Genomic DNA, 15,550 nt, shown 5'->3' with positions numbered 1-15,550 from the left:
CTGTGCCAGATTTGGGCCCAGACCTTAAAAAACTGGCAGCCTCTGCTTCCCGTCTCTTGAGACGCTCACTCTGGGAACCCAGCCACTATAAGAAGGCACAGCAGCCACGTGGAGAGGCCACAGCGAGCTATCCCAGCAGACACCCCCAGCTGAGGTTCCAGCTGACCACCAGCATCAACTGCCCCACTGGGAGTGAGCAGATGACTGCAGCTTCAGTCTGTGGGCCACACCAACCGATAGTGCTTTGGAGCAAAGACGAGCTGTCTCTACTGAGTGCTACCCAAATTGCAGATCTGTGAGCAGAAAAAAAAAAGATTATTGGGTGGATTGTTATGCAATAACAGTTAGCTGGGACGCCACGCCACTTCTCCAGAGCCTGTCCCTCACCAAACACCACAGAGTCTTCCTTCTAAATACCTCTGAAATCCAGCATGTTCTCTCCATCTTCTCTGGGCTACTACATGAGCATCCTAATAGATCTGCCTCCACTCGCTCTTGCTGCCATTGAGTCTGTTTCCCACACAGAACTCCAGAGAACTTGCTGGAAAGCTCATCCGCTTACTTGAGCAACCCATCCATACCTACCTGAGGCGCTTGATGGCTCTCCATGTTCCTAGGATCAAGACATACCATCTTTTCCTCCTTCGGGTTTCACCACACTGGTCTTTCTTGTCTTCCTCTAGTACCCATGTTCCCTTCGCCCCGGAGCTGATGCTGCCCTATGCCCTGAGATACCCTCCCCCACCCATCTGGCTCACGCTCACTCATGCTTTAGGTCTCGGCTCAAACATCACCTCCTCCATGAACTGCCTCTAAGCCAGTGGTTCTTAAAATGGGGTCCCTGACCAGCATCATCATGGAATTTACTGGAAATGCCAGTTCTCAGGACCAAGCCCAGCACCAAGGGATCAGAAATTCTGGGCCAGGACCCTGCGGTCTGTTTAACAAGCCCTGCAGGTGATTCTGATCCACGCGCTTGAGAACTGCGGCTCTAAAGCCCGCTATTCAGGTCATGGACTCTACCTGCGAATTCCTTTCCTTCAGAGGTCTATATTGGTGATGACAAATGTAGCCTTTGTGATATCATCTGATGTCGGGCTCCCTGATAGCCCAGGGCTTGGGGGCCACCCAGGTTTTGCTCCTCACCACCTCCTAGTACATAACCGCATGCCTGGCACATTGCTGGCACATACTTAGGGGACGGGGTTGCACAGATATTGACTGTCAGCCTCCAGGTGGTCATGGGCTTCCCTGAGGGGTGGGGTTGGGAGGAGGGGCTGGCCCTTTACGGATCTGAGTTCCTGAAAGTGGCCAAGGGGAGGATGAGAAACCTTCTTAAGAATCTTGGGGAGACTTCAGCCCCTGCAGAAAAGGGTACTGTTCAGAAGGCTGGGAGAGGGTAACCAGAGCCAGAGTTTCCCCCTCCATCTTTCCCTTCCCAATTCCCCCCACACCCTGGGTCCCCCTCAGATGATTTCTATTGACCTCTGAGCCAGGCCTTGTTATGGGCTTTTTCTGTTTTATATCATTTAATGCAATGAGCTTCTGAGCTGTGTGTCATTCACGTGTTGCAGATGGGGAAATAGACTACAGAGGTTCAGTGACTTGGCTGAGGTCAGGGCAGGGGGGACTTGAGCCCCAGCTGTGTGGCACTGCCCCTCGCCGTTCATGCCCAGGTGGGAGGTACTCAGGCCCGGAGTGCAGGGGCCGATGGGGCCGTGTGGAACCTCATTTGCTCCTCAGCTGCCCTGGGTTGTGGACCTGTGAGGTAGAGGCCCCAGTGTTGCCAGATCTTCCAAAATTTTCAAGAGAAACCAAAAACGTGGATTTTTAATATACAATCTCCCTGTTTCTGAATGATTACATTTAAAATAAACTCAAATGTGTCATCTAGAGACCAGATAAATGCCTATGTCAGATGACATTGGTGGCCAAATCGAGGGAGTGAATGGCAGCAGAGATAAACAAGGAAACACCACAATGAATGTATAAAGTCTCTGACCTGGCCTCACCCGGCTATGTTAGAGTCACTGCTTCTGCCATCTCTGGGACAGTTGCTTTAAATTCAGGGCCCACCCTCTGTGGGATGCAGTTTCACTAAGGGCAGACCCCTAATATTGAAACAGGCCCCTCTGTTTAAAACCCTCCAGGACACCCAGGATGTGATTCAAAGTCCTGTCTCAGCCTTCCCATGTGGGTGTGGCTGGGTCTGCCTGGTCACAGCTATGTCCCCAGCCTGGACCCTGCATAGAGAAAGCACTCATTAAAAGGTTGCTGATAGAAAGAAGAGGATAAGTCTTTCCCCCTCCGAGCAGGCTCCTCCCCATCACCTGCCCTGGGTGGGTGGAGGCAGGGTGCTGGTGGGTTAAAAGGAGGCAGCTGGGGCCCTCTTGATGCTTTGTCTTCTGTGGAGCCCAAGCCGCCACAACATGGCCACCAACAGCCCTGTAGGTCCATCTGCCTATCCCTCCTGCAGCAAGGGGCAGGTGGGGCTGGGGCGGCTGGGCTCACAACCCACCCTGACTCTTTTCTTTGGTCAGCTCAGAGAGGCTGAGAGTGGACTCCGAAAGTGGGAGAAGGAAGAGAAAGAGAAAGAGAAAGAGAAAGAAGAAGAGGAAGAGGAAAAGGAGGCAGCTGCAGCGCGGCCCTCAGCAGGAGAGGAGGCTCTGGGCTCTCCCCAGGCTCTGCTGTCTCTGAGGAGAGAGGCCTGGGATGAGGGCCCCGTCGGAGTCAAGCCTGAGTTGCACCTTCTGCAGAGCAGGTAGGCTGGGACCCTGCTCTGTGGCCTTGGACAACCCCTTCCTCTTGTGGCCCCAGTTCCTTGTGGGGGAAGGCCAGAGCTCTCCTAAGACGTGGGCCCTGTGGCTCCTGAAGCCTTGACCAGCTGGGATTCTGGGGTAAATGCTCCCATTTGTCCTCTGGTTCCCTGGCCCTGAGGATAACTGGCTCCGGTCACCTTTAGGGGGGTCTATATCCCAAATCTCATCTCCCAGTTTGTCCTTGCAGGGGTAAGACCTCCCTGGCAACCCAGGTGCTGCTGGGGGTGGACATGGGGGCTCTCTGCTTCCTCTTGGTCCCCTGTCTCCCCCCCTCCTCTGCCAGGTGGGCTCTGTGGTTCTTCAAGAATGACCGCAGCCGGGCCTGGCAGGACAACCTGCATCTGGTCACCAAGTTTGACACTGTGGAGGACTTCTGGGCGTGAGTGTCTACTCCTTACGAAGGAGGCTAGGGCCAGGGGCTCTGAGCTCAGAATCTTTCTCAGACCCTGCCCCTCTGGGGGCTGCTTCCTACACAGCTTTCCCAGCCCTCCTCGTGTCCTGCCAGTGTTAGCGAGGACTGGGGCTTGGTGGGTTCTGCAGGGGGCATTGGGGCTGGGGCACAGGCCCCCTTAAGCCTTCCTGAGGCTTAGGGAGAACCGGGGAAGTGGGAGAAGCAAGGAGTTGACCCTGACTCTGCCTCTTCGTGTTCTGTGACTCTGGCCAAGTTACTTCCCTTTTCTGAGCTTGTCTCAACCACTAAGTAAGGATTAGGCTGCCTTACAGTATCTGTGAAGGATCAAGTAGGGGGGATCCGAAAGGTGCTGTGCAAACCGTAGGGGCTAGGCGAGGAGGTTCAGGGCTCCAGCTGTCAGGGCACCAGAAACAGCCACACATTGGGGTGGGGGTGTCTAAAAGCCTCCCCTGGGGCCTGGATGGTCAAGGAAGGCTCCAGGGAGGGGGTGGGATTTGAAGGTTTGAATGAGTAGGGATGGAATTCCAGGCAGGGGCACCAGTGTGAGCAAAGGCTTGGAGGCAGGAAGGTTAGTGAAAGCAGTGGTGTTGGGTGAGAAGTTGAAGGGGCCTGAGGCCTGTGGGAAACAGGACTTTCAGCCTGGGTCGGGGGGCTCTCTCTAGGGTGTACAGTCACATCCAGCTGGCCAGTAAGCTCTCGTCTGGCTGCGACTATGCCCTGTTCAAGGTAAGCGCTGCTCTCCCTGCCCCTCCCATTCCCATGGCTGATTTTCCCCTGCATCTGCTGTAGTACTCCCTTACAGGGGGTTTGGGGGAGGGTGCTGAGGACAGCCTCCCTCCCAGCCGAGAGGTGATTTCTGATTGAAGAAATGCTGTACAGAAGCTTGGACAAAGTGTCATACCTGGGCTGTACCTTGAAGGACAATGAAGAGTCTGAAAGCCGGGTGCGTGGGTGAGGAGGAGCGGGAGCAAGGAGCCCAGGTTTCTGGCTTTGCTCAGGTTCTTAACTAGGGACAGGCAGCGGAACTGCCTGACACTGCTCACTCCAGCCCTGGAGGCGCTGACATCAGTATTTACAGATTCCCAGGTGACTTTGTGCCCAGCCAATCCTGGGATGTTTGGCCTGGCTTAAACTGGGGTTGCCCCCAGAGGCTTCGTTAATCACCTGCATTTGAACTCTTTAGAAACTCCGTTCAGTAAAGGAGACAAACACACATGTGAAAGGCTATAAAAGATGACAAATGTTGAGGCTCAGGGGCCTGGGGGAGCTCGGAGGAGGATCTGGGGGCCGAATGGCTGGTGGTGGCACTTGCCTGTACAGAGGGGATGCTGGCAAGAGAACTTGGTCTGTGGAGGCCTACTGAGTGAGAGGAGTGGGAGCTGGGCAGGTGGCTGGGCCCCCATTTCCTTTAAATGAAGGGAGGCAGTTGATTTGCCAAACGGCCTCCCAGGATGGCATCGAGCCCATGTGGGAAGACCCCAGGAATAAGCGGGGTGGCCGTTGGCTGGTCAGCCTTGCCAAACAGCAGCGCCACATCGAGCTGGACCGCCTGTGGCTGGAGACAGTGAGTTGGGGGCTGGGAGGGGAGGGTACCCCAAAGAAAGGGCAGGGCTGGTGTGGGACCCATGGTGGCAGTGGTCTCAAGGATGGCAGGTACAGTCCCTGTGTCACAGCTGGAGGTCTCATCTTTCCCTCTTTTGGCCCTAGCTGCTGTGTCTCATCGGGGAGAGCTTTGAAGAGTACAGCCGGGAGGTGTGTGGGGCTGTCATCAACATCCGCACTAAGGGGGACAAGATTGCGGTGTGGACTCGGGAGGCAGAGAACCAGACGGGCGTGCTCCACATTGGGTGAGGATGTCTCTGGCATGAGGTGGGGGCTGGGTCTTTTCTAGGGGAGAAAGTGAAATAGGAGGCGGCTTGGCCTGCAAGAGAGACCTCTGCAGAACAGTTTTCTTTTGCACTGGTCCTATTTTGGGTTTCCACATGGCTAGACACACAAAACAGTAGTGACTGTGGCTGGAACCAGGGTAGGAGTTCTGGGCAAAGGACCCAGGGTCCCAGGTTATCTCTAGGACCTGCTTGCTAACTGCCTGTCTCATTAATCCCCAGGCGTGTCTACAAAGAGCACTTGGGACTCTCCACAAAGACCATCATTGGATACCAGGCCCACGCAGACACGGCCACCAAGAGCAACACCCTAGCCAAGAACAAGTTTGTGGTGTGAGAGGGCCGGGCCTTGGCACCGCTCCCCATTCAGCTGTCCAAGCCTCTCACTGCTGTGTGTGTGTCCATCCTGGGCAGCACTGGGGGGTAGAGGGCATGGTTCTCATCTGTTCTGGAGTGAATATGAACATTCTTTAACATGAATTGAGGCCCAGGCCTAGGAGCTGCTCTGTGGTGGAAAGTGGTGGTGGGCGGCCAAGCTGAGGACCCAGGGCAGCAGAAAGGTGAAGCAATCTCTGGGTTTCCTCATCCAGGGGTGGGACAAGTCACTGGGGGAAGGGGGGCTCAACCGCAGGTGGAAAGATGACAGGAGAGAATCTTATGATCCAGCACTTACTCTGTGCCTACCTGGGAAGGGGGCTTGCTAGGCGGCCTGAGGGCCACACTCTACCATTGGGGGAGAGGAACTCAAGGCCACTGACCTTCTGAGAGCTGGAGTTCAGGGACGGGAGAAGGGGTCTCTCCTATTGGTGATCACTCTGCTGACAAACCTTTGTGGATAACCTTATCAGAGTTGTAGCCTTGGAGCCCAGCCTGAATCCCAAACCCTCTATGGAGTAGGGCTGTGCCCCACCCCAAAGGCTAGGGGCTTAGAGGCAGAACCCCATCATCTCACAGGATTTGTGTGTAGCTGGAGTAGACAGCCCTGCGTTGCCTCTCCTTGGGCTGTCTAGCCCTGGCCTGCCTCAGGGCCGATCTTAGGGGGGGCCTCACCCACTCGCCTCCACTTAAGAGAGAAGGAGGGTAGTGAAGAGCCCCTCTATGGCTCTGCTAGAGCTGGATTAACTTGAAGACGATTAAGCCCAAACCCTCTTCTGTTCCTGTTCTAAATACTTTTGAACAAAATTGGAATTATTTTTGAAGGCTTTAACATTGAGTAAGATTCAGTCCTTCCCAAACCTAGATCTGCTCCAGTCCTGCTTTGAAGGGGCTTGCGTCAGACTCCCAGGTAGCAAGGAGCCCTATCAGGCCAAAACTGGGTTTGAGCTAGGGGAAGGCAGGGAGCAGTCGGCGCGGCACTCACAAGACCTGGGCTGAATTTCCAGTGAGTGAAACACACATTTAATTCGACTTCATTGTAATAAAATGTCCTGCATGTGTGTTAAGAACATAAGTCAAATCACCATCTGCAGTAGTTACTCCTCTCCAGAGATGGGCTCCCACAGTAAGGCCGGTGATTGGAGTGGCTTTGGCATTAACCATGCGGGATGGGGGGGATCTGGGGGGTCTGCCATGCCAGAGTTCTGTGCGGCCATCAGCGAGTGCGTCTCAGACCGCACAGGAGGACCTCAGGCGGCTCTCTGCGGCTGTCTGCGCCTGAAGCGCAGCCGGGGGGCGGAGCCTTTAGGGGGCGGGGCCGGGGCCGGGGCCGGGGCCAGGGCCAGAGGCGGGGTACTTCGGGGACTGAGTTGCCCTGAGGGGCGGAGCCCAGGTGGGGGCGGAGCCCAGGTGGGGGCGGAGCCCAGGTGGGGGCGGGGAAAGCCCGGAGGAGGGGCTCAGAGCCGGCTGAGTCGCGCTGGTGGGCGGAGCCAGGCCAAGGGGCCTTGGGGCTCTGAGTGCATCCAGCCGGCTCCGGGCAGGGCGGTCCCAGCACCGGGGGCGGTCCCTGTGGAGCGGGCGGGGCCCGACGGGCGCTCTGTGTGGCCAAGGCCATGAAGCCACAGCCGCCGGGCTAGGCCCCGGGCCGCTCTAGCCCAGGGCGGCCCGCGGAGGGCTGGGCCCGGCCTCCCGCTCCAGTTCCCGGGCCGGCAGGCGGCCGCTCACCATGCCCGGCAAGCACCAGCACTTCCAGGAACCCGAGGTCGGCTGCTGCGGGAAATACTTCCTGTTTGGCTTCAACATTGTCTTCTGGGTGAGCGTGGGATGGGTTCCGGGCCCTGTGCTGGGGGTGACGGGGAGAAGGAGGTTCAGTCCCCTATTGGGGAAAGAACACTCCCTGCAACAAGAGCTTGGGACGGACGCTCTCCCAGCTCCTCCTTCCCACCTCTACCTTCACGCCCATCTGGAGGACCACCGGGGGGGAACTACGGGGAAGCCCAGATTGCAGGGGGGGGGCGGGTCCCAGCCACTGCAGGGTTGAGATGGGAAAGGGGAGGCGCCCTGTCTTCCTAAGGCCCGGCGGAGGAGGGCCAGTGTTTCCTTGAAGGCTCCAGGGGCACGCGTGGTTCGGGTCGCCCTCTCTCCCGCCAGCCCTCTTTGATACCCTGGGGTGTGGGGTGTGCACTGAGCCCCACCCCTGGTTTCGGGAGGACAGTCTACTATGAAGGGAAGGGCCGGGTTTTTTCTGCCCTCTTGCCCCTCTAGCACCTGGGCCTGGTGCCTCGCCTTAAGCTTCTGAGAAGGGGGCTGGGTCAAAGCCCCTCCACCCCCAGGTCCTTACTGGGAGGCTTTGGGGCTGAAAGGGCCAATAGCCCGAGTCTTGGGGGAAGGAGGATCTCCGCTGTTGAGAGGCCAGGAGCTGGCTCTGAGGAACAGAATTCTACATTCCATAGCTGACCAAATTGAGGCTCCAGGGCAGGGCTGCCCCTGTCCTGAGAAGGGAGCTGCTGGTGTGCATCCCAGGGTGGCATCTCTGCCCCTGGGCCCTGCCAAGTCATCTTTCCCATCTCCTCCATCCCATCTCTCCAAGGCTGCTTGCTGCCTCTGCAGTCTCTGCTCCTGCTGCTTTAGTCAAAATGCCAGCCCTATTCAGTTTTGTTTCGTGGGATTCAGTGGCACTGCCCTCTATCCACATGCTTCCCTTGCAGTCACCCGTGTGTGGGTGTCCTTTGGCCCCAGCAGCACTCAGCTCTTGGAGGGTGTGGGATATGCAGAGAGTACTGGTGGGGAAGTCTGGAGGCCTGGGTGTAGCAAGCCCAGCTGTGAGACTGTGGGCAAGTCACTCCTCTCTGGGCCTCTGCTTCCTTACCTAGGAGGGGCGAAAATGATGCCTGCTTCTCAGGGTTAGGCAGATTAAATGGATTCTTACTGTATTCTTGAAGCTACATTAGTATCTACATTTTACATATAAAGGAACAGGCACAGAGAGGTCAAGTCATTTAACTTAGAGTTACACAGCCAGTAAATGGGTTAAGATGAGGCAAAGCATTGAGCAGAGGAATCCCCCGAATGTCAAGGAGGAACAGATGTGAGAGACTCAGGCTTGTTCCGGAGGCCGCCCCCTCTCCACCCCAGGCTGGGGCAGAGTTTGAGTTTTATGTTGAGGGCAGTGAGGGCTTCAATGCTGACTGATGGATCTATTCTATCTTTTGTATGAGAGGCAGATCTAATTGCCATGGGGAAGGTGAGTGAGGGGCAGGGTTGGAGGTAGGGAGACCAGGGCTGGGGCAAAGCTGGGGTGGTGAGGGGTGGGACAGGTGAGGAATGCTCCAGGGGAAGCGAGACCAAATTGCCAGGACTGGGCCACTTGGTCGTGGAGAGAAGGTTTCAGGTTTAGGTCAAGATGGCCTGAGGAAGATGCCTATGAAATAGGCCCAGAGATTTTTTTTTGTTTTAATGGAAAGCAGACCCTGTTGTGGTGTTACCCAGCTCAGAGCCTTCCAGTGGCTTCTCACTAGAGTACAGTCCAGACTCATCCCCATGGCCTCCAGCACCCTGTGGGGTCTGGCCCTGATGCCCTTTAGTTTTTCCCTTGCACAACCAAACATGATCTTACCTCAGGGCCTTTGTCATTCCCTCCCCCTGGAATTTTCTTCTCCTTGCTGCACTTTTTCATCATTCAAACCTTGATCTAAAATGTCACCACTTACCCTAACTAAAGTGCTCCCCCACCATCCCCAACCACTTCCCATTGTTCTGACCTGTTGATTTTCTTTAAAGGCTCTGTTGGTATCTGAAATTACCTTATTTGCTCACTGTGGATTTCCCCTACTTGAGTGTAAACTCCATGAGGGCTGAGAGCTATCTGTCCTATTTGCTGATGTAGTCCCAGCACCTGGAACAGTGAGACACGGAGGTGTTTGCAGTAGGGGTCTGCAACCAGGGAGAGCCTTGAGTGGTGTCAGTGTCATGAAGGGGTGGAAAATGAGTAGGAAGGGCAGAAGGGCAGAAGGCTGAGATTGGAACTGGTGAGGGGGTGTGGTGGCCATATGCATGGGATAGGTGAAGCAGGGTGCTGGGAGCGAGGCTGAGAACAGAAGGGGCATAGCCAGGAATGGCATTGAGTTAACTACTGAGGAGTTCAGGAAGGAGAAAGTAATGGTGGTAGTTTGTCTAAAGGCCATGGGCGGGTCAAACGGGATGAGGCAGAAGTGATGTCTAGTTTCACATCCCAGATCCAGTGTTGGGGGGGTGGGGGGAGGAAAGACATTTCTAAAGAAAGAGTACAGTAGTAGAAGGAGCCTGGGGTCAGAGAGGGGATGGCATTAAAGGTGGGGTAAAGTTGACAGGCTCTGTGATGAGGGGTAGAAAAGTAGGGGTAGGGACAGTCTGAAGAGGAGGGCTCATGGACATGGGCTTGGGCAGGAGGCGATAGGTGGTCAAAGTCAGGCAGCAGCCTTGGCATCCAGGTCTCTTCCCAGTAAGGAACTGAGGACAGGGTGTCAGGTGGTGTTTAGAAGGCCCAGGCAGAGCTGTAGCCACATGTTTTCTAAGATACAGCCATTGGCCCGGGCTGTGCCCGTCAGCTGGGTCCTGCTCTGCACCAGGATTCCTCGTCATCTAGGGGGCTTTGGTTGTGAGCTGTGAGAATGGAGCTTGGCAGAAAATGGCATCTAGCAAACAGAGGTTTAAATGGGGGCTGGGGGGTAGGCTGAAGGCAGCAGGAGGGCTGGACTTGAGAGGGGTCAGAGTCCTGGAGCCCTGAACCCTAGCATGGGCTGGAGTGGGAGTAGAGGCTCAGGACCCAGCTGCTGCTGCTGCTGCTTGGCAGGAGTGTCTTGATTGCTCTCTGCTCCAGTTCTGTTTTCAGGCAAGGGACCCTGAGGTCCATCACAGGGCTAGGGAGCCTTCAATCTTCCATATCCTGTGGGGGAAGAAGCACCGAGATGTGTTCTTGGGAAAAGGAAATGGATGCTGGATCCCATTTACAGCCCTTTGCCCTTTTCCTTTCTCTGCCCCTGAAGACTTTGAGTGCTGGGGGAAAGAGGCTTTGCTGAGGGTGGAGCAGGATGCTGGTGTCTCAGCCCTCAGCTCTTTGCTACTGCCTTTTGCAGGTGCTGGGAGCCTTGTTCCTGGCCATTGGCCTCTGGGCCTGGGGCGAGAAGGTAAGGTGGTGGGGTAGTGTGTGGGGTTGCCATGGGTCGAAGTGGTAGGAGGATCAGTGTTCCCACTTGCATCTGCTCCCCCGGCACAGGGCGTTCTCTCCAACATTTCTGCGCTGACGGATCTGGGAGGCCTTGACCCCGTATGGCTGTTTGTTGTGGTTGGAGGAGTCATGTCGGTGCTGGGTTTTGCTGGCTGCATCGGAGCCCTCCGGGAGAACACCTTCCTGCTCAAGTTTGTGAGTGTCCCCCGCCTATTCACTGGGGACCCCAACTTCCTACTACTCACTTCTTACATATAGTTTGTGCTTCATAATGGGTAGTTTTATTATGTTATTTATAATCAGCATCATCATCAGATTTGTATTATCTATATTTATAGGATCCTTTCTGTTGTATTTCTATTCTGAAAATTTCTATTCTGAAAACCGGTGGCCTAAGCATAAAAGGATATTTATTGAGTCACTAAGAAAAGCCCAGGGGTGTGCTGGCTGCTGGCACATTCGGATCCAGGGGCCACCACAGTGTCACTTGGCCTGGTGTTTTTGTTTCTCAGCCCTGTCCCTCTGGGTTGGCTTCAGTCCCCATGGGGTGGAAAGATTCCCTGGAGCAGTGGGCGCTTGCTTCAAGCTGCCCTTCCAGGAACTCCTTCTGGAGGCTGAGGCTCTCTCTTCTCAACTGGTCTGTCAAAGTCTTTTAATTGCATCTCCTTGGTTCTGATTGGCCATCTCTGGACCAATCCCTGTGGCCCTGGGGGAGGTAGCACTCTGATTGGTGAGCTTCTGGAGCATGCCTAGTCCTCTATCCGGGAATGGGGAAAGAGGTGGAGGTGACTTCAGCTGAGCTACCAACACTGAAGGTGTATGTGGTGGGTGGTTTCTCAAAGAAAACAGGGGTGATTACCAGAGGAAGTGGAATGGATGGGAAGATAGGGCAGTATTGTCTTTACCATCAACAAACTAGCATGATAGATGGGGACGCTGGATAGTTTTGGATCCCGGTGGGAGGTGGAACTCTGCCCCGTGGCACTCCCAGGTCCTGTGTCTTCGACCCCAACCGTCTGTGTGCTCCCAACTCCAGTTCTCCGTGTTCCTTGGCCTCATCTTCTTCCTGGAGCTGGCGACAGGGATCCTGGCCTTTGTCTTCAAGGACTGGATTCGAGACCAGCTCAACCTCTTTATCAACAACAACGTCAAGGCCTATCGGGACGACATTGACCTCCAGAACCTCATTGACTTTGCTCAGGAATATGTGAGTCCAGCACCCAGCACTAGCCAGACACCTGCAGGAGGTGCCTGCTAGGCAGATGAGTGTGGGAGCAAGATCCCTGTGTGCTGGGACCATTCCCTTGCCTACCCTGGCCAGGCAAGCCCCAGAAAGAGAATCAGGAATTCCCTTGTCTGAGGGGAAGCCAGCCCCTGGTGATTTTTGAGGATCCCCCATGTGCCTTGCCCTGTAGAGACATGGGGTTTTGGAAGAGAGGCCAGAGGCTCCAAATTGGCAGTTCCTAAGCCAGGGTTTATGCCACACTTATAGGAGGAAATTTGGTATAAAAATGTAGACACCCCCCCCCCCCCATTAAACTTTGGGTCACAGTATCAGCTGGGGCTACACTGCTGTTACCCTGTTTGCAGGGGCTCTTTGTTTGCCACCGTCCCTGCCATTCTGTATTTTATTACACTTGTCAGTCTTCTCTCATTTATATTATTTGTTTGGCTTCTGAACATATTACATTTTGAGACCCCTAACAGAAGAAGCTCTGCCTTTAAGCTTGTAACCTACCCCTGTGACGAAGCAGTCGTAAACAGTTCATGAAATTCTAGACACCTCACACCTGCAAGTTCTCACCCACTCACACATACAGTCACACCCCATCTGCTCTGGGATCCAGGGATGAACCAGAGCTAGTGCTTGCTTTGAGGAGCTCAACTTAGGGCCAAGGCAGACGTATAGCTAGGCAGTTAGAATGTGGTTTGTTTGTTCATTCAACCCAGAATTATTACAGGCTTATCATGTGCCAGGCCCTGGGCTGAGTGCTTGGGATTCCAGGGACCTCTCCTTATGGGGATGGCAGTCTAGGGGGAGAGGCAGACGGAAAACAAGCAAAGCAAACAAATGTGTGTGTATGTGTGTATAAAATTACAAATTGTGGGAAGGGCTGAAATGGGGAAGGGTAGAAAAGGGGAGAGCCTCTGGGGAGGTGACCTTGGAGGAGGAGAGGGAGCTGGGATGTGAAGAGAGGGAGCATTTTTCCCTAGCAGGAGCAGCAGGTGCTAGGCAGAAGGAGAGGAGGCAGGCAGAGGCCAGAGTGTATTCTGGGATCCATGCATATAGAGCCACAGGGCCATACCTCTTTCCCCGCCTCGGCCCACAGGGCCAGCTGTGTCTGCTGCTGAGCTGGTTGCTCTGGAGCTGGCTCTCTGGCAGCCCATGCTGCTTCAGTGAGTTAAGGCTGCTCCTGTTTCCCCTGCTAGGTCATGAGCCCCTTGATTCGTCATAGCCCCACACTCACCATTGCCCCACCTAGGGAGGCAGCCCACCATGTTCTGATTAGGGATGATGGGGATGTGGGTGCTGACAGCAGCATATACGAAGTGTAATAGGAAGGTACGAGGGTGGCAGGATTGCCCTCCTGTCCCTGCAGAAAGGAAGAGAGGGCTCTGTAAAATCTCTGAGATGAGTATGGGGAGACCCGGCACAGATAGATTCAGTGGTGCCTCTCCTCATGGAGTTTGGCCCGCTCCCCACCCCTTAGAGTGTCCTGGAGAAAGTCAGGGTCCTTAAGCCAACGTCCTTGCCCCATCTCTTGCTTTTTCAGCCTCTTATGGGTTAGGGTGACAAGCTCAGGAGCCCCTTCCCACTACTCCCTGCTCTTACCGACCTGGCAGGAGCCTAGAACTACTCTGATGGCCCTGGGCCCAGGCCCAGCCTGTCTGCCCAGGATGGGGTGTGGGGAGGTACCTACCTGCCTATCTGCCTCTACCTGCCCTCCTAGCCCAGCCCTGTCTCTCTACAGCCTGGGCCTGTCCCCAAACAGGGTGGGCCTGGCTCACCTGGAGCCCTCCCCATCTCATTCCAGTGGTCTTGCTGCGGAGCCCGAGGGCCCAATGACTGGAACCTCAATATCTATTTCAACTGCACTGACTTGAACCCAAGCCGGGAGCGCTGCGGGGTGCCCTTCTCTTGCTGCGTCAGGGACCCTGCGGTGAGTGGGGCTGGTGAGGGGGTTGGAGGGCATTGCCATGCTCAGGCCCAGTCTTGGAAAATCTCACCAGAGGGCTCACCAGGCCCCACCCTGGGGGCTGTGTGTGTCAGGAGGAGGTCATTTCACATGGGGCACTCCACCAGGCTGAGGAGTTTGTGTCCGTGGGCAGCACCGAGGCCTGTTGGAGTGGGGGCTTTGCCTTTTCAGGAAAACCTGTCTTTTTGATTATAGTACAATAGCAGTTACAGTACCTTGGGTGCAGGGCCTGGCCCACCAGGCTCCTGGCACCCTATGTTCCCTTTTAAATGCAGCCCAGGCAATGTCTGCTCCTGGCTGGCCTGAAGGTTGTTGGGGCTGGGAACTGAGTCACTCCTTTAGTTGTGGGTGTATGTGGCAGGGGCCACCCAGGCCGCAGCCAGCCACCACGCCCCTGGGCTGCCATGCTGCAGTGGCAGGGACGGGGTCTGATCCCTCTATGGCTTTCTTCAGAGCTTCAGGGATGTTACTTCTCACAGTAACATCCCTCCAGTTACAGTTTACCTAAGACACTGAGGGCCAGGTTTCTTCCTATTTTTATAAAACACAAGAAAGCACAATTCCTAAGCAGGAGGCAGCTCAAGCTGGCGTGTGCTGGCCTGTGCAGCCGTGTGCCCTGGTGTCAGGCAAAGAGGCGAACGGGCCCCAGTGAGCCTCGCTCCACAGTGGTGGATGCGGCAGAATCTATGTCCCACCTGCTTCCCCCCGAGAAGCAAGAGCCAGTGCAGTGCTGTGCGCAGTGGACCCCTGGGGGCGCCCCTCCCCTCACCAGCGGCTCATTGGCCTGTTTCTCCTCAGGAGGATGTTCTGAACACTCAGTGTGGATACGATGTTCGTCTCAAACTGGTGAGCAGGCAGGGACAGGGCCTGGGTAGCTGGGAGCACTGGGATGGGAAGGGCCCTCCTCCATAAGCTCCCCTGAAAGTGGATTCTGTGGGGAGAGGGTGCTGAGTCCCAAGAACCATCCAGGCACACAGGCCTTGGTACTGCCACACATGGGGAAGTGGGCCCATGGGCATGGGCACAGGTGTGTTTGCTCATTCCAACTCTTTGCTGAGCACCCACTGGCTGCTGGGCAGTGCCCTGGACTTGGGATTCATGCTCCTGTGATGGACAAAGCCCTGGCTCTCAAGGAGCCCCCACTCCAGGGGAGGGAGAGACAGGAAGTTCCTTAATACAGAAATGTGAGCAGTAATGTGACCATTTCAGCTAAGAGCTTGGAAGAAAATAAAGGAGGGGATGGGACTGGGGCTGGACGGTCAGGGGAGGCTTTTCGGAGGAGGGGCATCTGTGCTGAGACCCGGGTGATAAGGAGCCAGCTATTGGAAGGCCTGTGGCAGAGCTCCAGGCAGCAGGCGCTGAGGCGTGAGGCCCTGGGGCAAGGTGAGCCTGGCGGCAGGACTGAAATGAGGCCTGTGGTGGCAGATGGGCCGAAGCCAGTGCTTGTGTGTACCCCTCCCCTGCCCACCAGGAGCTGGAGCAGCAGGGCTCCATCCATACCAAAGGCTGCGTGGGCCAGTTTGAGAAGTGGCTGCAGGACAACCTGGTTGTGGTGGCCGGGGTCTTTGTGGGCATTGCCCTCCTCCAGGTACTGCCCAGGCCCCATATGCCTCCCCCAGTACCCCCCAATCCCGCCACCCTGCCAACCACCTCTC

The 15,550-nt window shown here is 55.7% G+C and overlaps 2 protein-coding genes across 5 annotated transcripts; both read left to right on the top strand.

The window, feature by feature from the left end:
• The first annotated feature begins 2,388 nt into the window (after positions 1–2,388).
• Positions 2,389–6,562, top strand: EIF4E1B (eukaryotic translation initiation factor 4E family member 1B). Of its 4 annotated transcripts, XM_023531882.1 has the most exons (7): positions 2,389–2,447; positions 2,541–2,761; positions 3,103–3,198; positions 3,894–3,957; positions 4,682–4,795; positions 4,939–5,078; positions 5,340–6,562. In XM_023531882.1, exons 1-7 carry the CDS (start codon positions 2,394–2,396, stop codon positions 5,452–5,454), a joined length of 804 nt encoding a protein of 267 aa, XP_023387650.1. In that variant the 5' UTR covers positions 2,389–2,393; the 3' UTR covers positions 5,455–6,562. The 4 variants fall into 4 exon arrangements, with proteins under 4 accessions (XP_023387650.1, XP_023387649.1, XP_023387651.1 ...); XM_023531881.1 differs by having other exon boundaries at positions 2,391–2,761; XM_023531883.1 differs by lacking the exon at positions 3,103–3,198 and having other exon boundaries at positions 2,391–2,761.
• A 444-nt stretch (positions 6,563–7,006) lies between these two features.
• On the top strand, positions 7,007–15,546 carry TSPAN17 (tetraspanin 17; the record flags this gene model as incomplete). The annotated part of the gene is made up of 7 exons (XM_011362444.2): positions 7,007–7,305; positions 10,607–10,657; positions 10,747–10,893; positions 11,735–11,905; positions 13,734–13,859; positions 14,694–14,741; positions 15,367–15,546. Coding segments are annotated over exons 1-7 (810 nt in total), but the record flags the coding sequence as incomplete, so codon positions are not given.
• Positions 15,547–15,550: the final 4 nt, after the last annotated feature.

Source organism: Pteropus vampyrus, unplaced genomic scaffold (genome assembly GCF_000151845.1).
Source record: "Pteropus vampyrus isolate Shadow unplaced genomic scaffold, Pvam_2.0 Scaffold74, whole genome shotgun sequence".
Classification (NCBI taxonomy): domain Eukaryota; kingdom Metazoa; phylum Chordata; class Mammalia; order Chiroptera; family Pteropodidae; genus Pteropus; species Pteropus vampyrus.
Note: the sequence above shows the minus strand (reverse complement) of the source record. Positions and strands in the feature narration are given on the sequence as shown.

What these genes read in the sequence shown, in the direction of transcription:
- EIF4E1B (XM_023531881.1), top strand. Translation starts at nt 2,394, where the DNA reads ATGCTTTGTCTTCTGTGGAGCCCAAGCCGCCACAACATGGCCACCAAC. An exon ending in ACTGTGGAGGACTTCTGGGC is followed by an intron (nt 3,199 to 3,893) that starts GTGAGTGTCTAC and finishes GGCTCTCTCTAG; the next exon opens with GGTGTACAGTCACATCCAGC. An exon ending in GCGACTATGCCCTGTTCAAG is followed by an intron (nt 3,958 to 4,681) that starts GTAAGCGCTGCT and finishes ACGGCCTCCCAG; the next exon opens with GATGGCATCGAGCCCATGTG.